The following is a 27823-nucleotide window of genomic DNA, read 5'->3' on the forward strand; positions in this document are numbered from 1 at the left end:
TCCACTGTTAATTATCGGGTGTAAGAGAAACTGCTTTGTTTGTTTCTAATTTAAATGAACAACAATTTTTAATGCTTAAACCCAGCATTTTCCTATGGATTGTTTCATGAATTAGTGGGAGGAAAAAAGATATAAAAATCTCTGTGTAATCATTCATGTACAACCTCATATAAATATGGGCATTCAGAACAGCAGCTTTCCAAAATGTTCTTGCTGAAGAGAAATGCACCCTCCCAGCCCAATCTCCCACCTCCCTGGGGCACTGCAGCAATTGCTCACATGGCAAACATAATATTTTCCAATGGTAATGAGCAGGAATAACCCAGGGACTGGAAGCACTCCCACTGATCACAGTTGGAATAATTCTGCTGTACAGTAACTATTTTTCAAAATGCAGTCTGAGTGCTGAGTTCATTAAAATGACACATCATCTACAGTAGAGTGTGTTTTTAATGTCCAAGTCCCCTCATTATCTATATTCACATTTTGTGCCTCTCTGCTTTCCTGACAGCCCAAATGTGCACAAGGCCAGCTGAAAACTCAGAAGTTTGCTAATGGATTATTCCTGAGGAGCCAGAGTTTGATTTTTTGTACATTGGGCTATGGAATGACATCCTGGCCAGGTATTTTGGTTCTCCCAAAATGTAGCAAATCACAGACAATGGGACAAATATTCTTTACAGCACACATTTATGCCTGCACAAATTACTGGCATCAGACTTTCTTTGCTGCTTCAAGAAACATCCTTTCATTTACCTGATGAGACTATTAAATATTCTAATAACTTTTCTCTCTGTTTAGAAGTAAAAATTCATTATCCTCACATCCATGAAAATAAAAGGCAACTTTGGGAAAGAAGCTTCATTAGTTTCACCGCTGAGAGCATTCATTCATTATTTCTTTAAAAAAAAACCAAAACAATTACTTCAGTACATTGTTTTTTAAAAAATCTTTTTAAAGCCTCATGATCTGTTAGTGCTCAGCATTCACATCTGAGTGAATAATGTCAGTGTGTTGGTTTCAGGCATTATCACAACTGCAACAGTTGACTCTCACTTGGTTTTATTTAAAGTGGGTTTGGCTACCTGTGGATTTTTTTGGTTTTTGTCTACAAAAAGTTAAGGATTCTGCTTTTTCTTTTCCCTACACTTGCAAAAAGATCCTAAAGATCTTTTTTTTGTCCTTCTAAAAGCATGCATAATAGATCTTACATTTTCTGTGCAGCACGTTATTGACCTGAACCTGGATATAAAACATTACTGCAATTCATACAAATCCTAAATTATTATCCTGTTCTTTTCAGTTTATTTCTTCTTGCTTCATTTTCCAAAATGCTGTTTTTCTTGCTGCCAGACTAAGATTGAAAGCACAGCTTTTGGAAGCTGCACCTGTAAGACCAGAACCCCTGAGAACAGGCTGCAGTCTGTGATATCCTGTGTCACAGGAGAAATTGCTGAAAAGAGAAGCAAAATGAGTGTATGCAAGTAAAGATGGTAACTGGAAGGCTACAAGAGGATTGTGCTCTTCACAAAAATGGATATGATAAGTTCTCAGGACAAAGTTTTGACTATGTTTTGGTTATATAAATAATAAACTGAGGGTAAAAGGGATATACTCCTTTTAAAAGGACAGCAGAAACCCAGAGCACAAAAACCAGCCTCCTAACAGGAACGATTTCCTCCCTTACATTGACACATCCCAATTCCTCACAAGCCAGGAAGGAGCAGCAGATTCCAGGTGCTTTCCCCACTTTAAAAGCAGGAGCTTTGCAGCCTTCAGAGCGAGCAGCAGGCAGAGCCAAAGCAGGGGGGGTTATCTGGGGATTACCTGGGGATCTCAGAGTCCTGGCAGCAGCTGGCTCTGCTTGTTCCCCTCCTCTCCTGGGGGTTTCTTTTATAGCTCTGCCTCTCCAGTGCCAGCAGGGCTGAACCTCAGAGGGGATGGCAGGGGAGAAGAGAGATAAGCACGCCTCGAAAAAGGGAACTGTGGACTTAACCACAGGGTGGGAGGCTCCATGCAAGCACAATAAATGGGTTTATTTTATTTATTGGGTATTAATTATATGCAATGGTCTGAGAGTTCTCTGATGAGTTTTCAAGAGCAGGAATGTGATGACTGATCACAAAGAAATAACCCACAGCCACACTGCTGATATCCAAATTTGTTCTACTCCTAGAAAATCAAACCCAGGCATTGCTGGACAAGTGTGCATGTTTTGTCCAGAGTTTTTTATGCCATCTTGTCCACAGCTCTGGCCATACAGCCATGCAGACAGCAGTAGCATTTTGGGTATCAGAGCAAAAACAGCTTCCTAATATTGTGCTGAGAGCTTTGAGCTGTGATCCCTCGGGTTGGATAATTTCTGTGCTGCCCAGAGGGGCTGGGATGGGGATGCCCCAGCCCTGGAAGTGTTCAGGGATGGAAGGGGCTTGTGGAAGGTGTCCCTGCCCATGGCAGGCTGTTGGAACAAGATGATCTTCAAGGTTCCTTCCAGCCCAACCCATTCCATGACTCTATGATGGTAATGCAGGCTCACAAACAGGAGAGGGAACAGGACCCAACCCAAAGGGAGACCAAGCAGAAAGTGAAGCTGTATGTGATGGAGTTAGAGAAAGGAGGAGAAGAAGTGTAATGACTCACCCTCATTAACAACCTGGAACCAAAGTTATTAATGTGCAGGTGACACAAGCTTGGAGGGGCTCAGGATACAATTAAAGCTCCTGCCAAATTGGTGAAAATGGGTGTAATCCAATATGGGCACGGTCTCAGCTGCATTTACACATTATCAAGTGCACATTAATAGCTGTAAATAATTGATTATCACTCATCTCACAGAACAGGATGGGGTTTTGGGTCAGTGGGGGAGTCCCCATCCCTGGGCAGATTTAAAGCTGTGTGGATGTGGCACTTGGGGACAGGGTTTGGTGGCAAACCTGGCAGGGCTGGGGACCAGCTGGACTTGGTGATCTTAGAGGCTTTTTCCAAAATGATGCCTTTGTGATTTCAATGATTCAAGCACTTAAATGCTGCCAAATTCCTTCTCATCGGGGAGAAGAAACCCATCAATTCCATCCCAGTTATTTCGCCATTACCAAACTATAGGTTTTCCCCCTGCTATAATTTAATATAATTTACCTATTGTAAATCCTTTCTCTAAACCGAGATTAAGCCATGGTAAAGGAGGCACCAAGGTTGGTGAGGGGCTTAGAACACAAACCCTGTGAGGAATGAATGAGGGTGCTGGGATTTATCCTGGAGAAAAGGAGACTCGGGAGTGACCTTATCACTCCTCACAACTCCCTGAAAGGTGATTTGGTCAGGGGGGTTGGTCCCTTTCTCCAGGCAGCACTGACAGAACCAGACAAAGCCTTAAGTTGTGCCAAGGGAAATACAGGTTGGATATTAGGAAAAGTTTTACACAGAAAAAATAACATAGTATTGGAATGCTTTGCCTGGGGAGGCAGTAATCATACCCAGCATCCCTGGGTATGATTTAAAAAAAGACAAGACTGGCTGTGGCACTGGGTGTCACGGTTTGGTTGAGGTGTTGGGATGGGTTGGACTCGAGGATCTTGACGGTGATTCTGTGATTCTGGGAGGGTTTTTTGGTGCTGTGCTTTCGTTGAGGTGTTAGGCACGGGCTGAATTCGATGATCATGATGGTGATTCTGTGATTTTGGGAGGGTTTTTATAAATCATTCCCGGCCCCGCTGAGGGAGCGGGGGCGGAGCCGCTCACGGAACCCGGCCCGGAGGCGGAGCCGCTCCCAGCCCGGCGCTGCTCTGAGCTCATCATCTCCCGGCGCTGCTCTGAGCTCATCTCCCGGCGCCGCCGCTCCGGCGCTGTCCCGGTTCCGTGTGTGTGTTTGTGGGTGAGTGCGGGCGCGGGGCCGGGCCGGGCCGGGCCGTGCCGCCCATGTGGGCTGAGCTGTTGGTTGTGCCCCGCAGGGCCGGGCTGCGGCTGCTGCGGCGGCGGCTCGGCGGGAGCGGCGGCGGCGCCATGAGGCTGCAGGCGCCGCAGTTCCAGGCGCTCTTCACGCCGGGGCTGCGCAGCGTGGCCGGTGAGTGCGGGAGGGCGGGCGGAGAGCGGCACCGAGGGGAGAGCGGCACCGAGAATGGCCCTGAGGGGAGAGCGGGACCGAGAATGGCCCTGAGGGGAGAGCGGGACCGAGCGCGGCACCGAGGGGAGAGCGGGACCGAGAATGGCCCTGAGGGGAGAGCGGGACCGAGGGGAGAGCGGCACCGAGAATGGCCCCGAGGGGAGAGCGGGACCGAGAATGGCCCTGAGGGGAGAGCGGGACCGAGCGCGGCACCGAGGGAAGAGCGGGACCGAGAATGGCCCTGAGGGGAGAGCGGGACCGAGGGGAGAGCGGGACCGAGAGCGGCCCCGAGGGGAGAGCGGGACCGAGAGCGGCCCCGAGGGGAGAGCGGGACCGAGAATGGCACCGAGGGGAGAGCGGGACCGAGAGCGGCCCCGAGGGGAGAGCGGGACCGAGAATGGCACCGAGGGGAGAGCGGGACCGAGAATGGCCCCGAGGGGAGAGCGGGACCGAGAGCGGCCCCGAGGGGAGAGCGGGACCGAGAATGGCCCCGAGGGGAGAGCGGGACCGAGAATGGCCCTGAGGGGAGAGCGGGACCGAGAGCGGCACCGAGAGCTGGTTCGGCTCGGGAAGCACCGCAAACCCAGCCAGGGACACCCCTGCCATGGCAGGGACACTTTCCACAGTGCCAGGCTGCTCTGGGAATTCCATCCCGGGCCCTCGGTTGGGATCCTCACTCCCAAACCTTCCCCACCTTATCGCCTTTTCCCCTTGCCCTGTGACTCCATCCCCTGGTAAAAAGTGTCCCCGAGCTCCTTTTCCCCTTTGGAGGCCGATTCCATCATGCTCTCTTGAGAAATCTGGGTTCACGGTTCAATATGTTCTGCCGTAAATAATCTGAATTCTTTTCCGTGAGTGTTCAAGATGATCTCCAGCCCAGAGTCCCCAGGACCTGCCAAGGGTTATGTTTTCAGAAAAATAAATCCCAATGACAGGGGAAATACCTATGGGTGCCCAACTAGTGCGTTTTGCATGAAGCTGCGAGTTATTTGCTGCTTCCTGCATATTTGAGTGTTTATTGCTACATCTGTGACAATAATTTTGTGAGAAGGCAGCCGATTGTGCCATGGGTTTATTTCTGCTTGGTTTCCCTTCCCAGAACTGTTTGAGAAGAAGAGCTATGAGCTGAGAATAGCAGGAGGGGCAGTGAGGGATTTACTGAGCGGGGTGACACCACAAGACATCGATTTTGCCACCACAGCTACACCAGCAGAGATGAAGGAAATGTTCACAGCAGCTGGGGTTCGTCTGATCAATAACAAAGGAGAAAAACACGGAACCATCACTGCCAGGGTTGGTTTGGGATTTGTGGGGATCTTTTCTACCTGTCTGTGGATGTGCAGCATGTCCAGTAGAAAATTTGGTTCTTATTTGTTAAAGTATCACAGCAAGAGTTTAAATGAGACCCTGTTTTAAAGCCTGGAGTGGTTTTTTGATTATTCATTGTGGAATTCAAGTCATTATATTTTAATGCATGTAACCCATTCATGCTGCTGTGTCATCACCAGAAAAGATAATGTTGGCTGCCCACACATGATCCTAATGTTTCCTGCTCCTGATTTCCTCTCAAGTTCTGTTTCCTCTACTTTGCTCTTAGTCCATCTCCTCCAGGCTCTCTATAGAATAAATAATGACAAATTTATTCTCAGAAATTCCTATTTCTCAACTCTGTATGAAAACACTGCACACATTGCTGTGCATGCGTGCACTCACAGCACACAAACAGAGCTGAAAAAATGAGCATTTCATTTTTTGCCCTTCATTTCATTTCCTGGTTGTGTTGAGTGACAGTGTCTGGGATTTGCAGCTCCACGAAGAGAATTTTGAAATTACCACTCTGCGAATAGACGTTGTCACCGACGGGAGGCACGCAGAGGTGGAGTTCACCACAGACTGGCACAAGGATGCTGAGAGGAGGGATCTCACTGTCAACTCCATGTTCTTAGGTACAGTTCAAAAACTCTTTTTTGTAGGTGAAGCAGTGAATTTGAGTTTTGCCAGTGAGTTCTGTCTCTGTGTCAAAGCTCTGTATAAATACCTGAGATGATCTGATAACTCACACAACTCATTTCCAAATGAGAGTGGTTTTTTTATTGTGTCAGTCACATTTGGAAATTCTCATTTTTTTCTAGGTTTGGATGGGACTCTCTATGATTTCTTTAATGGTTATGAAGACTTGCAAAACAAGAAAATCAGATTTGTGGGGAAGGCAGCTGAGAGAATACAAGAAGATTATTTAAGAATCCTGAGATACTTCAGGTGAGAGATTTTGCTTTTCCTTGATACATAATATGCAGAAAGACATCAGTGATGTAAAAAGAGTTAAAGTTGTCATATTTCCTTTCCAACCTAAAAGATTTCATGATTGTAAGTGGAACAGTTTTCTAATCTAACATCCAGGGGTTTCATTTGACAGATTTTATGGAAGAATTGCAGAGAAACCTGGAGATCATGAGCCTATTACACTGCAAGCAATTAGAGAAAATGCCAAAGGCTTGGCTGGAATATCAGGAGAAAGGATTTGGGTGGAACTGAAAAAAATTCTTACTGGAAACCATGTCAATCATTTGGTTCAACTTATGTATGAGCTGGATATTGCCCAGTACATAGGTAAAGTGGAATGAAGTTTGATTTCCTACTCCTGTCTCTTATACAGAAAGAATTTTGTGGCAAATTGAGATCAAACTTGGGTTTACACAGAAATGAGATTTTATTTTTATCCTGTGCCAACACCAGCTTCTCTTATTAACACTTCTTTGCACTGTTTGTGTTTTTAGGGTTACCACTTGATGGGAATTTAGAGGAATTTGCCAGAGTCACTAAAAACATCCAAAACCTATCTCCAAAACCCATGACTGTCCTGACATCCTTGTTCAAGGGCAAGGATGATGTCACAAACCTGGACCTGAGGCTGAAAATCTCCAAGGAGGAGAAAAACCTTGGCCTTTTTTTGGTGAAGCACAGGCAGGAGTTAACCAAAGCCTCAGGGCCAGAAGCACTTAGACCATACCAGGACTTCCTGATGGATGTGAGTGTAGTTCACATTGCTTCATTTGGGGCTTCACAGTGAGCTGAACTCCATTTAAGACATTTCTAAAGAACAAACCTACTGTATTTTAGCAGCTCTGAGCACCCTGTGCTCTGGAGCAATTTTTGGATTGATGTAAAATTCAGTTTCTTGTGACCTTACCTGGGACTGGCAGTTTGCTGTGCTGAAATATGAACCAGGAGCTGGACCTCAAGGAGAATTTGGCTTTTTTTCTGTGAAATTCAGCTCTGCATGGAAAATCAGTACAATTTGGTGTTCCTTAGGCAGCCTGGGATGTTCTTCCACAGCAAAATCAGGTCAGTTCCAGGTGAATTCTGCACTTCTAGAGCAGCACCTGATAGTGAGGGCAAGAGCCAGTCCCCTGTGTGCCACAGGAAAGGTGATGGAGAAGGATTGCAGCTACTGCTGGGATCCAGGAGAGTATCCAAGGATCTCCCAGAGCCTGCAAGACTCAGTTTTACCCCCTGTGAGACAGGACAAGGCCTTGCTTCCATAGTCCCAGCTTCTCCAAGATCCTGCCTAAAGGGAATAGCACAGTGCTGAGCACACTTGGAGCTGTTTCTGCTGTTTCACATCTTTTTTTTTTCCTTTTTTCTCTTAGTCTAGGGAAGCTAACACCAACTCCAAGATCTTTGAGCTCCTGAAGTACCAAGGAGAGGAGCAGCTCTTGAGAGAAATGCAGGCCTGGACTGTGCCCTCCTTCCCTGTCAGTGGCCACGACCTGAGGAAGATGGGGGTGTCCTCAGGGAAGGACATTGGGACAGCACTGCAGCAGCTGAGGGATGAGTGGAAGAAGAGTGGCTACCACATGGATAAAGAGGAACTGCTGAGCTGCCTGAAGAAGGTGTGAAGGGAATAACAACAGGACTGAGTGTGCCCTGATCCCAGTGGAACTGAGCCTCTCCCAGCCAGCTGAGCATTTGTCACATTGAACATTCTCATTGCCAGTTCCTGACTCCTGCAAGGACAGGTCTCATTTTGTAATAGTGGCAAGCACTGTTTGCCAAAGTCCACCTTCTCAACCTCTCTTTGCTGTTTTTACTGATAAATATTTACTGCTTTGTCATGACTTAGGGCATGAGAGGTGATGGCAAAATTTTTCTCCTTCTTTCTGTATCCAAGAAAAAAAAATCACAAAATTCCCCCCAAAAGGTTGTTTGCATCCTCTAGATGCAAATCAAAAATCATGGAGAGGTTTTTATGTGCCTAGGAAATAATGGGCTCTACCTTAACTCTTTTTGTACTTAAAGCTGGATAACAGATGAAAATACTCACTCCAGCAGTTCCCAACAGCCTTGCCTTGGAAAACCAGGCTCTTTTCTAGGACTATTTTTATTTTTCAGAACTCTAGAATCAATTTTAGATTTAAAGGATGACTTGGCTGAGTGAGTATCATGAATTTCCAGTAGTTTATCACTGAGTAACTAAATCCACAGCAAGCTGCTGAAGGTTCTACATTGGATTTTCAACTTCAGGTGTGAGACAGATGATTAATGTTAATTAACATTACCAAGGGGAGATCCAGCTCCTTGCCTTGGGAATTTGGGGATTTGGAGCAGAGCTATTCCTGGTCTTTATGAATGTCTTCCTATCCTTGGGGTTTTTGGTGTGCTGTTAAAAAAAATCTGAGAGCAGCTCTTGTGTGTATAAATCTTGTTGCAGGTTGAAGTTTTCCTACAGAACCATGATAACAAATAAACTCCTCTGGATTTCATTTTCCTTGGATATCATTTTGCAACACTAGGTGGCAACACTGGAACAATGCTGGAAAAAAAAAAATCAGTATTTTGGGTTTTCACACAACTTCCCAGCTGCCTTTGATTTTCCTGGGATGTCTGGTTCTTTAAATAAATTATCCTGAAGGTGCCTGGGAATTTGTGGGAGCCAGCAAGGGAAGAGGGAAGGGCTGTTTGTTAGGAAGGCAAATCTCACAAGGACAGGATGGTGCTTAATTTAATGAGGTGATTAATGGGAAACCTCCTTTGTGTCATTTGTGCAACTACTGAAATCTTGGGAGGGAGAGTGACAAAATTCAGGGTTGTAAGAGAGTCTTTTAAAGACTTCACCAAAGTGAAAATCAGCTTTAGGGCAAGGGCTGTGGAGGTGGTAAAATAATAACTCTTAATTTTTACCCAAATTTGCTGTCAGGGTCCAACTCCCCTTAGAGAGAAGATTTTTAAGGACAAAAGCTTGAAATTTATGATCTTGGCATCTACCAGATGGATACTGTGTCCAAAGTTTAGCAGGGAGATCTTCCCATGAGTGCAGAGTTGAAATTTCCAGCCCTGAGAGGGGCTGGGTGTGCCTGGATCCAGTCCTGCTCCCAGATTTAATCCCTGCCTCAAGTCTAAAGGATTGTTCTGCTGTCAGGGAACCCCTGCACAACTTTGTCCCCCAGGATTAAGGATGAAAATCCAAATCATGCATGGGAACAGCAAGGAATGGTTTATTTTAATTGATGCTGGTAATGATTAGCCTGAAAAGAATTTAATCAGGATTATTTACTACACAGGATAGAGAGTTACAGCTGCTGTAGAGTGCATTATTAAATCAATCATTTCAAAGCCAATTTAATTATTAGTAAGTAGAAATTAAATGGAGATTATTTGGCCAAGCTGGTCAGTAAAAGGATCCCTCACTGATGACACAGAGGATCCTGCTACAAATCTCCAGGGCTCACAAAAAACCAGCAAAACCTGATGATTCCACAAGCACCTCCCTGAACAGTCCTTGGAATTCAGCACAGGGAGCACCTGTGTTCCAACACCTCTTGAAAGGTTTGAGGTTTCTCATTTGTCCACTATCTCTGGTTCTTTTTCCACTAAAATTAATTCCTAGGAAAATGAAAGGCATGAAATAAAAAATAGTCAGGATTTCAGGCAAGCAGTGGAAGTTTGGGATCTGGAGAAATGCTGGGTTTAAATAAACACTCCTTTATAGAGTATGGGTATTAAAATAGCAAAGGGGGAGGGAAGAGATGAAGTTTGATACAGACATGGTCAAGTAAAGCTCTCCAGCAGATTACTTGACTAATTAAATGATACTCACAATTAATGACTTGACAACCTCCCCTCTCTCCCCTGTCATTCCTCACCTTCCCTGTCCTGGGCCAGTTGAAACTTGGAAGTGAAACTTTGACTTTTTGGAGCCAACCTGTTTAAAACACATCATAAAGCCAAATGTTTCCTTTTCCCACCCTGACAATCAGCAAAACCAGGTGAGTTTTGAAACAAATTGAATTTTATTCTTTGCAAGTATTTGCAAGCCACAAGATTGGTCAGAAAAGTTGTGCCAAAAGGCAGAGAGAAGGAAGAGTTAAAGCAGAGACTGGGCTACCCCTGGAGCAGTTTACAGAGCAATTAAAGGTGACAGAGAGAGGAACAAATGAACTGCAGCACATCCAAAAACAGCATTAATTAAAAACAAATGAGTATCTGAAATGTTTCAGACCCAGTGTACAAGTGGTTCTACCCATCTGTCAAAATGAAAGTAAAATAAATGAAAACTTGCCAAGTTACAGGCTCTGACTGGATGTGTTGGTGATGCTTGAAAATGAGCAAGTCTGTGCTGGAAATCCTGTGATCCCTCAGTCCTGCCCACTGCATTAATTAACTCCTGCATCAGCCAATCAATGGGGTGAATGTAGTAAACATTCATAAAATCTCTTCCCTTTAATTAGCTCTCCTAAGCTGTTGCTGTATTTTTCCATAGTGATGTTCCTAATTTTCCCAAATTCCCAGCAATGTTTTTTCTCTTCAAACAGGGAAAAGCATGGAGAATATGAACCAATGGAAGGAACCTCCCCAAGTGCACAGCCTGGAGTGCTGGATACTCTGATGCCTCCTGTAAGGACTGGATTCAACCTGGGAAGTGTCATGGATCCCAATACAGCAAACACCACACAGCTTAACATGGAACAGCATCATCAATAAAATTTAGTGTCAATTTACTCCTGACTTACCTCAATTGTATCAGTTTACATTTGACTGTATAGGCAAAACACCAAAAACATGCTTATTCTGGATTAAATCATTGCCATTTTTAATTGAGAATGCAAAAGAATCAGCCAAAACCCCAAAGAACTGAAGCTTTAGAAGTTCAGTGACAGCTTAAGAAAATCATTTTGTAATTTCCCTTCCCCAGCCCCCAGTGAATGGTCACACCAAGGCAGCAGAAGGTCCAACTTCTGCCACCACTGAGGGTCACAGAACAACAGGCAGGAGGGACTTGGAGGGAAAAGTAACAAAACCAGCCAAAGGTACAGCCCAGGTGTGCTGTGTGTGCAGGGCTGAGGGAAAGCCAGGCCTGGCTCCAGAGTTCAGAGTTTCCTTCTCACACCCTGCTTGGCTTTCCAAGCCTGCAATCAATCATTATCAACACCCAGAGCTTTTCTGGATGAAAATGAGCCATCATCACCCTCTGTTTGCTCAGAGCCACATCCCAAATATTGCTTTGCACAGGTCACTGCCAAGTCAGGGCACTGCACAGGGAATTAAATGTGTCTGAGAAGAACAGAAGCAGCACAGAGGTAGAAAGTTTCAAAGAACTAAACCTGAGTTACACAATTAATCTCTACATACCCGGCATGACAAATACCCAGCAGCAAGTCCATGGTTTGGGGTTTTTCCAGCTGGAGGTTCCTCAGTGCCTTGGGAATCAGGAATGAGCTCCTGCTGTGCCAGCCTTGGCCTTGGCCCTCAGCTGATCTGTCCCTGCTCCACCTGCCTGGAGCCTGGCAGAGAACAACCACTGGCTCTTGTCTTACCCCTGACTACTTTTACATCACTGTGAAGAAATTAAGAGTGAGTGATAAAAGCTCTCACGAAAAACAAAGTGTTTATGTGCAAAACCACTGAAAAAAAAAAATCTTCATTTCCATCATCAAAGTGCATTCTGAGAGGAAAAAAATAATAAATCAGTGGGAAAAGCTGTCCCAGTTTGCAACCAATTTGTGGAGCACAGACAAAATAAAAACCAAACCAAAGATCTACCAGGAGACCTCCCCATAAAAAAGCACTGCCTTTATTTCTGTTTTATTTGGAAATTTTTGCTCTTTTTAAGGTGATAATGTGAAATTTTGCTTTGTGATCTGAAAGTTAAAACAAAATTAATTAAAAGAGATTTTTCCTTCCCTTTGTCACAACAAGCAGTACTTAAAAATCACCTCAGTGGGGTGTTTCAGAGTCCTTCCCAAACCCCTGGACATCTCCCCTGGAAAAATAACCAGCAATAATTTGGGGAAGCAATTGAAGCACATTGAACAGAACATGACAATGCTGTTTACCCTCTGGGACTGACCTGTGCACTTCTTATCAATAATTTAAAATTTCAAGACTTCTGAAGTCAAATGGACTAAACAGATGAGACAACTTGTAAGGAACAGACACTTCCCCACGGGTTCCATGCTGGGAGGCAGCTGCAATTCCAGCACCCAGAAACTCTCAGGCTGCTTCTCTCTTCCATGGTTATTCAGCAAAAAGCTGAGAAACAGCACAAGCAGCAAACCTGAAGGATTTGACAGAGTTAGAAGGGGGATTGTCAGCACAGCAGGTGTCAGTGTGTTATGGCAAACACTCCACAGCAGCTCACTGCTCTCTACCATCCTGGCACCTCTGCATCGGCCAGACTCTGCCTATGGGGATTTCGGCTGCAGTTCACTTTCCATCCCCCTTCCTCTCTGCAAGCGGGAACGACACAAGTCCAGTCCCAACGTGTCCGGAGGTTCCAGGTGTCGCCTGCAGATCCAGGAGGAGCTCAGGGCGCTGCCTGCGCCGGCTCCGGGGTCTCACGGGGCTCTGGCTGAGCAGGGTGGGCAGGGCTGTCCCGGGCTGTCCCGGGCTGTCACAGGCACAGCAGCGGCGAGCGGCCGCGCCCCGAGCCCGGCTCCGTCTCCTCGTCGTTGCCGGGGATGCGCGGCAGCAGCGCGGGCAGGGCCGTCCCGGGGTGTCCCGGGCTGTCCCGGGGTGTCCCGGGCTGTCCCGGGGTGTCACAGGCACAGCCGCGGCGAGCGGCCGCGCCCCGAGCCCGAGCCCGGCTCCGGCTCCGTCTCCTCGTCGTTGCCGGGGATGCGCGGCAGCAGCGCCGAGCGCGTCAGGCCCCAGAAGCGCGGCGGGGCCAGATCCCTGCGCGCCGCCGTGAAGCGCCAGCCCACATGGCTGCCACACAGCCGGCACTGCGCGATGGTCCAGGCGTACCTGGGGACAGCACGGATCAGCGGCTGCGGAGCACCCATGGGTGTGGGGGACAGCACGGATCAGCGGCTGCAGAGCACCCATGGGTGTGGGGGACAACACAGGACAGCATGGGTGACAGCACAGCATGGGCTGGGGGACAGCACAGCATGGGGGACAGCACAGCACAGCATGGGGACAGGACAGCATGGGGACAGCACAGCATGGGGACAGCACAGCATGGGCTGGGGGACAGCACAGCATGGGGGACAGCACAGCACAGCATGGGGACAGGACAGCATGGGGACAGCACAGCACAGCATAGGGACAGCACAACATGGGGACAGCACAGCATGGGGACAGCACAACATGGGGACAGCACAGCATGGGGACAGGACAGCATGGGCTGGGGGACAGCACAGCACAGCATGGGGACAGCACAGCATGGGGACAGCACAGCATGGGGGACAGCACAGCACAGCATGGGGACAGCACAGCACAACATGGGGACAGGACAGCATGGGGACAGCACAACATGGGGACAGCACAGCATGGGGACAGGACAGCATGGGCTGGGGGACAGCACAGCACAGCATGGGGACAGCACAGCATGGGGACAGCACAGCATGGGGACAGCACAGCATGGGGGACAGCACAGCACAGCATGGGGACAGCACAGCATGGGGACAGCACAGCATGGGGACAGCACAGCATGGGGGACAGCACAGCACAGCATGGGGACAGCACAGCATGGGGACAGCACAGCATGGGGACAGCACAGCATGGGGGACAGCACAGCACAGCATGGGGACAGCACAGCATGGGGGACAGCACAGCATGGGGGACAGCACAGCATGGGGACAGCACAGCATGGGGACAGCACAACATGGGGACAGCACAGCATGGGGACAGCACAGCATGGGGGACAGCACAACATGGGGACAGCACAACACAGCATGGGTTCAGGTGACAACCAAAAAATGGGTTTGGGTGACAGTGCCAAAACTAAGTTTGGGTGGCAGTGTCAAAATTGAGTTTGGGAGACAACCCCCAAATTGAGTTTGGGTGACAATCCCCAAACAGAATTTGGGTGACAATCCCCAAACTGAATTTGGGCACCAATTCATTGCAAAGAATCCTCAGGAATCCAGTGCCCAGCTCCCATCTAAAACCCTGCAAACTTCAAAAAATAAAGCAAAAAACCCACAAACATCCCACCCCAAAGGCTTCTCCTGTCTCTCTGAAGAGAGGAAGCAACCAAATCTTTTTGTTGTCCCAGGTTCCAGCAGTGAAAAATGCTGAGAACCCTAAAGAGGGCTCAGAAAACTTCTCAGAGTAAATTATTTAATGGGAATGAAAGTGATTTTTGCCCTTCTCAAATAACAGGGACTGCTGCACTTCCACAGCAGCAGAGCTTTTCTCTAACAGTTTTATGAGGTAGAACATGAATATTTCAAAGCCATCATAAAACAGCTGAGAAAACACAAAAGGATGAGCAATATTAACTCCAGATATTAAAAGTCTCCAATTTTCTTTAGGGAAAAGTTAAAATGTGTGACAGAAATGCCAGACATCCTACAAGTCACTGTTTAGTTCTGTGTGATATTCCAGGAAAAAAAATCCTGTTGTTATTATTAGTCAAACTTCTAAATCTAAACACTTAATTCTGTTACTGTCTCACAGAGGCAGACTCATTATTAATTATTTCTTATTAAAATAACATCCAAGATAATCAGATCAATAGAAATGTTATTAGCTTTTCATTTCATGTAACATTTATTCAGGTTTTAGATATAAAAATGTAATTCAGTAGACTAAATGCATTTATGTATTCTGGTTTTCATTTGCACTAAAGCTGTATGAAAACAGTTCTGAAAACAGCTGCACTTTAAATAAAACTACATATAAAGAAATTTCCAGACAACATGGTTTAAATAGTTTAGACTCTAAGTATTTCCCCATTTAAAAAATATTAAATTCTGCAATATTTTATGTGATTTTCTTTTCCATTTTATCCTGCATTTTGAATAAATCTAAATTTACTTCCTTACTTTTTAGCAGCAAAATGATGACACGTGCCTGAAAAACTCAATATTTACTATTCCACCCTGCCAGAAAAAGCCAATTTAGGTCATTTTCTAATAAAAAAAGTGCTGCTCTTACCCAGGGAACCAGCTGTGCTCTGTGGAGGGCCTTCCACTGAGACTCAGGTTGGAAGCTTTATATACAGTGAGGGTTTCATGGATGTATCCATGGGGATTCACATAGGCTGCCATGGGCCCACACAAGGATAAGCTGCAACACAAGGAATTTGGTCAGAGAGCAAAGAAAAATAAAAATAATAATAATAATAAAAAAAAATCCAGCCCCAAAAGATGGCAAATATCAACAGAGGAAAAACTGCCAGATAAGCTTAAAGTATTTCAACAACAACAAAAAACCACTTTTAGTAGAGGAAAAAAATACCTTGAATTATAGTATGAAAAACTGAAAGGAAATAGATGCTAATTTAAAATATCATTGCTCAAATTTGCTCAGAATTGCAGGAAAGTACAGAGAGACTCATCCTGTGTATCACTTTAACCAGCAAGTTCCAAGAAAAGCAAGGAAAATGCAACTTTATTAGTAAGAAAAAAATGTTCATTTATTGCACCAACATCTCAGCATCTTCTCAAAGTTGATCATATTGACACAGCAGGAATTGTGGTGTCTTTATTTGATTAGAAGATAAGAAATGGCTTTTAATTACCCCATCAGCTCCTTATCATAAAGAAAAACTGTGGGGAGTCTTTGTTAACCCAAAGCATCTTTTAACCTTGCCACTATCAGAGGGGATGGGCTGATGGGAGTTCACCAGGATGAAAAGCAGTGACAAGCTGACAGCAGCAGCAATTATTTGGGAAATGTAATTGTAGTTAAATATGGGAGATATTGTATAGGGCAAATAGAGAATGGGGCCACTTATCAGGAAAATCCTTAAATTCTAAGAAGTAAAAAGGGATCCCAACATTTCATGGTTTAAATAGGAACATTCCCTGCATGCCAACATCCTGGGAGCCTGTTCACATCCCCTAATTAGTGCATTTCCATCTGCTCTTGTGGCCTGCTGACATAGAAATGAAGTGTTGAGAAGTCAAATCTGGGATATTAAAAACTTTATTCAGAAATATGAAAAAGTCTTTATGTGATTTAGATTTCCAATTGTTTAGTGCAAGGTGCTGGGGGTGTGGCACAACACCAATTTCTGTTCCAATATACCTGGAAATGCTGAGATTTCCTAACTTTGTATTAAAAAATAAAAGTTATCAAATATAAACTCTCTATAAATATTTACTTCAATTGTATTGGAGCCATGGCCAACCCAGCAGTTTTAAGATTTAATCTGCTTTGCTGTGCCCATGTTTGTGACCAAAAGGAGCTGCTCAAGATGAAGAGTAATAAACTCACCTGAATATTTCATTCTTGGTAGTTATTTCTGTGTCTTGGCATTGCTTACAGCAGAGAGATGTACACTGGGAAAGAGAAACAAAGGATAATTTTATTAATTTCCAGATGTATGTCAGCAGTGGGAAATAATGAAAAACATCTCTCTCTGCCCATCAGAACAGACTTTGGAGCAATTGTTTTGTTCATCTGATGTGGGATATTTTTTCTGTGCATTTTACTTATTTAAACATTAATTATTATCTAAAAGACCTAATTTTCCTATCATCCCCTCACAAAAAGATCCACACACAGAGAATTGGATCTGACTCCACAAAGATAATAAATGAGCCAACCTTTTAAGGTCTCTAAAGGCTAATTTAGAAAAAAACAACCTTTGCTCTTCTGCAGCACAGCACAGAAAAGGCAGATGAGACAAATGCAATCATTAAGTCTTTCTTAAATTTGAGGGTACTGTAGATCAATGGGTTCAATTTCCTCACAAAAACAGGTAAAACATATTGATCTCTCTCCTGGAGATTATCACAGATTCATCCATCTTCAACAATTTCTACAAAGTACAAACTAAACAATTCATCACTGACACTGCCCAGAAAAGCAGTATTTAAATCAGCTCAGCAGAACACTCCCATTCATTTGCAGGATGTGCATTACTTGTACTTTGTATTTTTTAAGGGTAATGCTGTGAAATTCCCCCCAAAATGAGCCACTATTTTATTCCATGGCTCCACTTCCAAACTCTCTAATGATTGAAATTAGCACTCCCAATTCACAGTGTAACACCTGGAGTCAGGAACACTCCTTAAAATAACTGAATTAACAGCAGGGAAAGCTGATAAAAGTACAATATCATTAGTTGGTATCACAAAGGAAAGTGGATCAGTTTTATTATTGGAAATTGCACTCTGAACAAAACAGGGTACCTTAAAGAACCCTGGCTAAAAAAAAAAACTGGATTGGATCAAAATGCTGCTAAATAAATTGTAAAAAGCTAAATAAACTGTATATAGGAGTATATAATGCACTCTCCATTCTGACACTAATACAGAACAGTTAAATTTACAGACCAAAACATCACATGATGATGAAGAAAACACCTTCTGGGTACAGGTTAAAAGCTTAAATTTATGAGGGTAAATTCAGTTTTTCTGTCTCTTTGGAATTTATAGAAAATATATAATTACTGAACATGAACAGTTGTCAGCAGCACTTGAGTATCAGGGTGTTTCCAGAGTTTCAACTCAGAAAAGATAAGTGAAATTGAGCCTGATTACAGCCTCAGGCAAAAAACTGTCTACTTCTGCCTCAGAATTTGGAAGAGAAGGTTTCTGTCTCCTTTCTTTAAATTTCTGGTACATGAGCTTTGGAAAGATGATCACTATAAAAATGACCCTCAGGTCACTTTTCCCCAGAAACAGGCAAGAATTTAATGACAGTACTTTTCAGGCAAACAGGCAACATTTCCACTGCTCTGTACCCATTAGACAAACACAATATTGTTATTTAGAAAATACCAATTATTATTAAGAACTGTGTTACACAAAAATAGAACATTTAGAATATTACAAGGCCATGGCAATGGAAAGAAGGGAAGGGAAACAAGTTTTTGAACATCTTAACAAGGAATTGCCTAAGAAATAAATGTGTCTTTTACAAAAAAGATCAGTTTAGTCCAATCTTTACATTTATGCTCAATACTATGAAGATTTTGCTACAAAATCCACAAGTTTCCATGGCAAAATGATGCTAAATTGTGGTGTCAGTGTGGGGCTGTGATGGTTGTTAACAACACTGCACTTCTAGCACCATCTCCTGGCTAAGAAAGTGCTGTGCCACACTGAAACACTTCCAACAAAAGAAATTATTGTTATTCTATTCTATCCTTATTCTATTCTATTCTATTCTATTCTATTCTATTCTATTCTATTCTATTCTATTCTATTCTATTCTATTCTATTCTATTCTATTCTATTCTATTCTATTCTATTCTATTCCATTCCATTCCATTCCATTCTATTCCAATTCTAATTCTAATTCTAATTCTTTTCCATTCCACTGAATTATGTTTCTTGCTTGCTCCCAAACATAATCCAGCACTGAGAAACCATTTTCCTTTCGAGCAAACTTTTGAAGAAATAACAGAACACCCAAATTAATCTGGAAGGATTAGCTGGCAATTCCATACTTTCTGGAGGAGATTGTAACAGCAACCCCCCTTTTTTTTTTGGCAATTTGATGGGCAGCAAAGAAGAGCTACTCACTTTGTTCATGATATCCAGCTCACAGCGGAGCCTCTGCACAGCACTGCCTATTTGGAGCAACTGGATACGTAAAGCATCATCAATGGGCAGGCAGGCAGCAACTCTGTAAGAAAAATCTAGAAATGAGAAAGCAGCAGGTCTGTTAGAATTCACAGAGAAATAATCCAGCTGTTCCTGTTCACCACAGGTTTCTTAAGGAAGTTAAAAAAAAATGAAATGTGGGTTCATAGAATCTCGTACCTACTGGGTTTGATGGAAGAGATTCATCTTTGAGGTTTTCATCCCACTCGTGGAGTTGCCTCTTGACTCTTTCCATCAAGGTTTCCTTTTGTTAGAAGAAAAGCCTAATTTAAATATATAGGTATTGCTGTTTTCTTCTTAGGAAAAAACCAAAAGGGAAGCAAAATGTAGAGTAAGCTCTTTTCCCTAAGTGGACAGCATCTTTTAATTGAAGAATAATTAAAGAATCACTTTGTACCAATATATTTTAACTGGTTTTGTTCTGAGACAACACAGAAGGAAACAGAATCTCTGCTATCCCTCCCAGACATCTGCTCTAAGAAGGAGGGAACCACAGAGAGGGAAGCCCTTTCTGATCTTTTCCTATCACACTGAATATAAAATGCTTCAAAATGGAAATTATGAGCCAACAAAATGTAAGCTTTTATGTTATCCCATACTTCATTATTACAGCTATAAAGCTCACTGGAGGTTATTTGATTCAAAGGAGAACTTACAGCATCATAGAGAGAGTAGAGCCAGGGGGGCCAAGATGTCAAACTTGCACAGTGGAACTTCCTCTGAAACCAAACCCACAAATATTTATTCTTTTAAAAAATCAGATTTTAGGGACAAGTTTGGTTTAAAAAAAAAAAAATGAAACAGGGGAGACAGACCTGATTTAAAGATACAAGAAATTATCCCCATCAGGACCAGCACTTCACTGTGAAACTTCCAAACCCATTTTCAGATGTACTGAGGGCTAAGCCTTCTGAACAGGACCACACATGGATTGTGTCACTAAACCTGTCTCTGCATTAGGGTATTTCTGATGTTTCCTAATAAAAACTTATGTCTTTCAGAAGGGTATCTATCTGAAATGGAGACAGTTCAAAATTTAAGTGCTATTTACAGTGCATCTGTTCCTAAGTCTTCACCAGCTGTCTCTGGAACCACCAAACTTCCACCAGTGTAATGTCATTTCCTTAATTAACCAATTTTCTCCAGTGATTTCTGAACACAGAACTTTACAGCTTTAGTTAATAAAAGTCTAAAAAGCTGCACACAACACAACTACATTGCTTTTCAAAAAGGGAGATCATATTGCACTGCAAATATGTACAAATTGAATTTTAATCTCCCCCTGGAGGACAACTCTCCTCATTTACAAATTACACCAGTAGAGAGATGGAGGTCAACAGGACAATTTCCCTGCTCTGGATCTGCATCCCAGGTTTTTCATTTCAGCTTCACCTGACAGAATCAGCCTTGGAAAGGGATTCCAGCCCCACAGCCCAGTGTTTCTGAGCTCATTAACTCACATGAACTTGGGCAGGAACTCTGAGAATCAAGAGCTCTTTGTTATCAATGGGGGTTTTTATTTGATTTTGAGGGTGCAAGAGTTCAAAACCATTGAAAAAAAAAAGCAAATCCAAACATGAGTTAAGTTACCAGGACTCTGTATTAATTTCTGGAGGCAGTTCCAAAGATCTGTACAGAGATGGAAGATTTCAAGGTAACTTTTCTGTTTCAGTGACCAAAACAATGGAATAAATAATAGTTAGAAACTGGCAGAGGTGTCCCAGAGAGGCTGTGGACTCCTCAAACCTGGAAGTGCCCCAGGCCAGGACTTGGAGACACCTGGGATAGTGGAAGTGTCCCTGCCCATGGGATGGATGAGCTTTAAGGACCTTTCCAACCCAAACCATTGTGTGATTCCAAGCAGGAGCCTGGAATTTGCCTTCCCTGCTGTGCCTCCTCCTCTACAAATGGAACTGAACACTGATTCTCAAGATGCCATCAAAAATTAAGACAAAATACACAAAAACAAACTAAGCAAAGCTGTAGAACAACTTCTCACCTTCTGGTACTTCTGCCACCACTGCCTGATGGCTCTGTCCTGCCAGGAGGGTTTGGAAGAGGGAAGCACGTGGCACCTGCTGAGGGACTGCAGCTGCACTGCTGCCATGGTGGGAGGCAGCACTCTCTCAGGCAGGATTTGCACTTTAGCCTGCTGGATTCTGAAATGGAAACAAAAAAATCAGGTGTACACTCATTTTCTAAATGCTTTCTCAAATATATTCACTTTAAAATATGGATTTTACTGCTTATAGGAAAACAGGCTGGTGCAATGGATGAATCACTCCACAGTACTAGAGAATGTAAACAACAACCCATTCCACCTCAAGTTCTTTTTATTTTAGAGCACTACAGATCTGTTGGAATTGTGGTGGACAGAAGTACAGGGAGATTGGCAGTGGCAACACAGCTGAATGTTCCACAATCTCAGCACTATGGATTTAAGTTTTTGTCTCCTCAAGTTACTTTTGGCATAAATCACCAGCTCTTCCATCTCAATGCCTCAGTTCAGCTGAAATGCACTTTGCTATCTTCAAACCACAAAAGCTGTGCTCAGCTAGAGGTCAGAATCAGCAGAAACAGGATACAGACTCTGATCAAATTTTAATATCCCAGCATCAAAGGTCACCTCTTCCACAAAGACCTCAGCATATGTTATGTGGCTATTAAGAATAATGTCCAGCAGGAAAGACTTCATGTTTTATCAGGATTATGCAGCAGAAATCCTGAAATATGGAGGGGTGTGTCATTACAAATTTACAATTTTCTCACAGAGACAGCACTGAACTGGTAACTTACAATAAATTATAAGATTATGTTGTGCCAGAAGCACTCAGGGATCAGAAATACCAAGAATTATGGAAATGCTATTCTTGCTAAGGAGCTCTGGACAGTGAATTCCCAGTATCAAAGGTGCTGCTGCTGCTGTCCAAGCACTGCCACCATGTGTCCAAGCTGGGCTTTTCCTAAGCTGTAACATCCAGCCTGTTATTTGGAGCCTAACAGAGAGTAAACAGCACAGCAATTCCTCATTTCTTCAGCTGCAGGTCACAGAAATGCTGCTCCCAGGCCTCTTTCCAAAGCAATGCTGAATGCAGGGTACAGGTGAGTAGCTCCAGAGTAATGCTTCACAAGCTTTGCAGGAAATATTACAGAAGCTCCAGCAATTGTGCTAAGAATTGTCACATGCTCCCAGATCAGTGCAGGAGCCTGGAGCTCTGGCCAGTGACAGTGGAGCAGAGCACAATGCCAAGGACTTGAAAATGAGGGAACACTCAGCATATTCCTACTGCATGTTCAGGATCTTGATCACTTTTAGAAATGGAAAAAGGCATTAATTACCTAATATGTTAAAACTAGTGAGAAGAGCCTCTAAATATCAGTTATCAAACTGGAATATAAAAAATAAGGGAATATGCTATCAAAGTTGACTTGAGTATAGAATTAACTGCATTATTTCCTTACCCATCAGACTGTGTTCGTATTTCAAGCACCTTGAACCTCTGTCTTCCTATTGCTTTCACCTTGACTGTTTCCACTCCATATTCCTGCTCTTCTCTGTAGGCATAGATTTCTGCTGTGGTTCCAAAATGTGCTTCCCTCTCATGTGCATTACTAAAAGTAAAGAATTAAAGATGAATTAAATTAATTACCCCCCCTCCAAACAGCTAATTCAGACTCCAGTCTGCCTGCACTGACTGTACATGACTGCTCTGAACAAAAAAGCAATTTTTGGGGAAATACACTTAACTCATCACAATAATAATTCTTCCATTATAAAGCAGCTTCTATTGATTTGGTTGGTTGGCTTTTTTTTGCCAGGTGACTTGGTTTTATTTTAGGGTCCAGGTGAGACATTCTGGGAGCACAGGGATGACACCAGTGCGTCAGCATTTCAAGTGCAGACACTGAAAGCACCAACATTCTTCAGATTTACTTCATAACAGGAACTCTTCCCACCTCCCACACAATTAATCCATAGTAAATAGCAGGGGGAAGAGACAGGAACATTCCCTGATCAGCTTCTCTCTTTTCCACTTTTCTATCACCTCCTGTCTCCCAACTCCACAGTGAAACATTTACCAGTGCTTGTTAATTCACACACAAAACAAGCAACAATACAGCTCTCAAAACAAGAATGTGACTTTTACATTTCAGGTCAAGGCTTATTCTTTAACAAGCTGGAACAAACAGTTACTGATGCTCCAGCAGGGAAGCAGATCAGCACTTGCTGTCTCTCCCCACAAAGAGATGACTACACTGCCATCACACATTGGAACAATCTCTGTTAAACCATTTCAGCTCCAAGCACGGAACTGATGCAACATCTGCTTTCGCTCTGGCATCCACAGACACCGTGCCACCAAGACTCTGCACATGCCAGCAAGGCCTGGCTGTTACCTGTATGCCAGCACAGCAAAGGTTCTGTCCCTCTGGATCAAAGTCCTCACCATGCTGACCTCCTGGGGGCGGAAGAGCTGCAGCGGCAGCGTCTGCCCGGGGATCAGCATCACCATGGCGCGCGGCAGCACCGGCATCAGCTGGCAGCTGTCGTCATCGTGCACCGTCCTGCCGTGGAACTCCTCCATGTCCGAGCCCAGGTACTGCAAGGAGGCACACTCAGGATGGGCTGGGGCTCAGGGGGACAGGGACACACGGAGCTGCTCTGCTGCCACAGCTTCTGCAGCCTGGAGGAAGCTGCAGGCTGATGCAATTCCAGTAGCGCAAGGAGCTACGGGACAGATGGAGAGACTCCGTGCCCAGGACACAGGGAATGGCTCCCACTGCCAGAGGGCAGGGCTGGATGGGATTTTGGGAAGCTGTGGCAGCCCCTGGATCCCTGGCAGTGCCCAAGGCCAGGCTGCATATTGGGAGCTCCTTGGGATAGGGGAAGGTATCCCTGCCCAGGTATCCCTGCCCAGGCATCACTGCCCAGGCATCCCTTTAAGTTTTTTCCAACCTTCTATGAAAGCTTGAGGCTTAACAACAATATAGCAAAACTATACAAAACCCATTAAAATCCCTTCAGGATATATTTAAGAGATAATATATAAAAACATACCATATGTGATGTGGGCAAACTGGTATCAAAATTAATGATGTTTGGCTTCTCAGCTTCTTTACCATCTTGGTCTTCCACTTCCATTTCATTGTCATCCTCTTCCTCGCTCTCTACTGAAAAGCACATACAGAATATTGAGTAGAAGTCAATCAGCAAAGACTGAGATAATGAGAAAAACCTGAGAATCAGGGAAATGCATTCAGCATTCCCAGGCTACAGCCTTGCACAGGGAAATAAACCAGAGGAAAAGAATTTTCTTGTTGTTACAGGAAAATCATTATTCTATAGAAAGAGTCAAAAGCTGGTAATTTATTTCTGAAAGGCTAAAGAACAACTTCCTTTGGAAGCAAACAATAAACAAAGGCTGTCAGTTCAGGTTTGCACTGCAGTGGTACTTCCTTATCTCAGCTCTAAAGGTTTTCTGTCTGCACACCAGGATCCAGATAAATTCATTCCTTGTAGGATGCTGAGTAAAGTGTCTGAGGCTGCACAAACCTCAACAATCAAACTGCAAGTGAGTAAGAAGCAGTGGGAAATTCTGTATTCATGCAGAGACTCCTGCTGCTATTTTAGACAATTTAATTGCTGTCAGCCTCTGCTGTGTGTACACCAAACACAAACCCAGAAAGGAACTCCTGAGGGAGCAAATCACCAAGTGATTTCACATATAAAATAGTATTTGAAAACTACTGCTTCCTTCCCATTTCTTAGCCAATTCTAAAGCAATTTTCAGGCAAGAGGACAATTAAATTATCAGTCACTGAATTAACTGACTCTATTTCTTTGAACACAAACATTATTTATACACCATGTTATGTCTAAACTACATGTTAACATAAACCAATCTCCAAGATTCTTACACCAAGAATTGCTGGGTAATGGATAATCCCAGGGGTGCTGAAAAACATCATTTAGACCTTGAAAGCTACTGCAAGATGGAAAAAAAACACTTTTACAATAGTTTGTCTAGTTGCCTGCCTTTGCAATTAATATCTTCTTAAAATATAATCCAGAATTGAAAATGTAAAAAGTGGAGGGGTTCTCTCATCCTGAAGGGCTCTGCAGGGAAATCTCAAAGAAAGAAAGATGTTGCAGAAGCAAAGAATTTTCCTTCAGAAATGGGAGCACAACTACTTTCACTATTTCTAAGTGGGAGGACAAGAGAACAGTGAAGAAGACATTAAAGGCTGATTTTAGAGAACCTTTTTTCCCCTCTTTGGCCTCCAGACACATTTGTTAAATGCTCCCACAAAATGTTTAGTCACTGCTCTTACCTCTGCTTCACCTCACTTATGTTTTAAACAGTTCATAGTTTATAGAACCTGCTCTTACAGATCCATCCTATATTGCATTTATTTCAGCAAGAAAGGAGGTTACAGACTCTCCTAATTACAGTCCTTCCAGCAGTGACACACCATCTGCCTAATGACTGTTAAAAATACCCCACATCTATATGAAATTTCTTATATTCAATTAGCAACCCTAACCACGAACAATTACAAAATGTTTAAGATGTCCAAAACAGCCTTTATTTTGCTTAGTTGGATGGAGGGGGAGGGCAAGAAGTTTTTATTCGGTTCTGGGGCATCACTGCAAGATGGGAATAAAAAATATTTTGATTTTTCCACGTGCTCCCATCGGCCTGCATCCATCATGAGCAGTTTTAACAGGCAGAGGCTGTCCCACTTGTTTTTCTGAACACAGAAGGAATTAGCAGCAGTTGATTGGAAAGAATTTGTGCCCTGCAAACTTTTGCTGGCTGCTGCCAAAAAACTCACAGTGGCTGCTGTGTGGTGCTGGCTGAGGGATGATGACTCATTTCACTGCAGCAGCACCAGCCAGCCCAAAACACAGCAAACCTTCCCTCTCCTCCTCTTCCCTCTCAGCTGGCAAAACAAGCCAAAGCTTTTACACCCCCAGCTACTGGGTTTTATTTATCTTCAAATTCCAGGATTAGCAGCACCTCCAGCACACAGGAAGAAGTGAAAAGTGAGAGTTGAAGGCTCCCCTGCATAATAAAAATCACATTTCCCTTGTGTTGGTTCAGTAACACAGCCCAACCCACTCTCAATGCCTTTGTGCAGAAATGAGGAAATATGACACTCATTTAAGGAGAAGGGACAAGGTTACACATACATCATATTAAGGTTATATTGAGGCCGTGCTTCCTAAAATATTCAGGAAATAACTTATTAAGGTGATATTAAAGCTGTATTTCCTCAAATATTCAGCCAAAATTGCTTATGTTGCAGTGATATTAAGGCTGTATTTCCTAAAATATTCAGGAAATATTTTCTTATTATTGAAAACATCCAAGCCTAGAGAGGTCACAGAATTTCCTGCCATGGGAAATGATGCTGGTTGCTGGCAGCATTTCCTGCTCCTTTCTCCCCTGCATGCTTATTCTGAAATATTCTGCTTCCCAAACCATTCGATCTGCTGTCAGAGGCATGCAGAGAACCCCGTTATTATGCAATAATGATAATAATTCCCTGTGAGGAATCACACGGCTGTGTGTGACAGATAAGCCGGGCAGCACACGGAGCCAGCCCTGCAACCCCGAGCACCTCGGCTTTCCTGGCTTATTTTCCCTGGAAAACAGCGCTGACACTTCCCAGAACTGGGTTTTTCTCAGCCTGGGGGTTTCACTGTGCACAGAAGTGCCTGCTTTGCTCGCTCTGGTGGAAACCTCACCGTGCTTTTCACCCAGGGATCCGTGATCGCCTGTCCCTTTCTCCAGGGAACATCCCACGGCCTCCAGGGAATATCCACGAATTCCAGGGAACACCCCGGCCTGCAGAGAGCATCCCCGGCCTGCAGAGAGCATCCCCGGCCTGCAGAGAGCATCCCCGGCCTGCAGAGAGCATCCCCGGCCTTCGGGGAACACCCATGGCCTGCAGGAAACACCCATGGCCTCCATGGAACATCCCCGGCCTCCATGGAGCATCCCCGGCCTCCATGGAACACCCATGGCCTGCAGGGAACACCCATGGCCTGCATGGAACACCCATGGCCTCCATGGAGCATCCCCGGCCTCCATGGAACACCCATGGCCTGCAGGGAATATCCACGAACTCCATGGAACATCCCCGGCCCGCATGGACCGGCAGCAGCCCCGGCAGAGCCCGCGGCCCCTCGCTCGCCCTGCGCCGGCCGGGAGCGCCCTCAGCCCCGTGGGCCCGCAGCGCTGCCCGCTCCGCCCGGGGGCCCTCCCCGACCCCGATTCGCTTCGCTTCCCTTCTCTTTTCCCCTTCCTTCCTCTTCTCTCCGCCTCCGCTTCCTTCCTTCCTTTCCCTTCTCTCTTCCCCGTTCCCTCCCGGCCCGGCGCCTCCCCCGCGGTGCCCCCGGCGCGGCGCGGCCCTCACCGGGCACCAGCTGGAGGTGGTTGCCCATGTTCTCTCGGGGCTCTCCGCCTCGCTCCTCGGCGGCCATCGCTGTTTACCCGGAGAGCAGCCTGGGAAGCGGCGGGGCGGGGGCAGGAGGCGGGCGGAGGAGGAGCCGGAGCGGGGCCGGAGCGGGGCCGGAGCGGGGCAGGAGCGGAGCCGAGCGGGGCCGGAGCGGGGCCGAGCGGGGCCGGAGCGGGGCAGGAGCGGGGCCGAGCGGGGCCGGAGCGGGGCCGAGCGGGGCCGGAGCGGGGCCGGAGCGGGGCCCGAGCGGGGC

The 27823-nt window shown here is 44.8% G+C and overlaps 2 protein-coding genes across 4 annotated transcripts; one reads left to right on the top strand and one right to left on the bottom strand.

Annotated features, from left to right (window-relative positions):
* Positions 1 to 3791: 3791 nt before the first annotated feature.
* On the top strand, positions 3792 to 8862 carry TRNT1 (tRNA nucleotidyl transferase 1). Its single transcript, XM_079317360.1, has 7 exons — positions 3792 to 4060; positions 5199 to 5392; positions 5907 to 6045; positions 6232 to 6358; positions 6516 to 6709; positions 6877 to 7127; positions 7750 to 8862. The coding sequence occupies exons 1-7, from the start codon at positions 3916 to 3918 to the stop codon at positions 7996 to 7998; spliced, it is 1299 nt and encodes a 432-aa protein (XP_079173486.1). The 5' UTR covers positions 3792 to 3915; the 3' UTR covers positions 7999 to 8862.
* Positions 8495 to 27679, bottom strand: CRBN (cereblon). 3 transcript variants are annotated; one of them, XM_079317357.1, is made up of 12 exons: positions 27529 to 27679; positions 24164 to 24276; positions 23503 to 23705; positions 22567 to 22716; positions 21104 to 21263; positions 19761 to 19823; positions 19264 to 19348; positions 19024 to 19139; positions 16766 to 16830; positions 15482 to 15613; positions 13072 to 13342; positions 8495 to 12976 (listed from the first exon to the last, which is right to left on the bottom strand). In XM_079317357.1, exons 1-11 carry the CDS (start codon positions 27593 to 27595, stop codon positions 13135 to 13137), a joined length of 1362 nt encoding a protein of 453 aa, XP_079173483.1. In that variant the 5' UTR covers positions 27596 to 27679; the 3' UTR covers positions 8495 to 12976; positions 13072 to 13134. The 3 variants fall into 3 exon arrangements, with proteins under 3 accessions (XP_079173483.1, XP_079173485.1, XP_079173484.1); XM_079317359.1 differs by having other exon boundaries at positions 10367 to 12943; positions 13074 to 13342; positions 24164 to 24273; XM_079317358.1 differs by having other exon boundaries at positions 10367 to 12943; positions 13074 to 13342.
* Positions 27680 to 27823: the final 144 nt, after the last annotated feature.

This window comes from Erithacus rubecula, assembly GCF_903797595.1.
Source record: "Erithacus rubecula genome assembly, chromosome: 13".
NCBI classification, from domain to species: Eukaryota; Metazoa; Chordata; class Aves; order Passeriformes; family Muscicapidae; genus Erithacus; species Erithacus rubecula.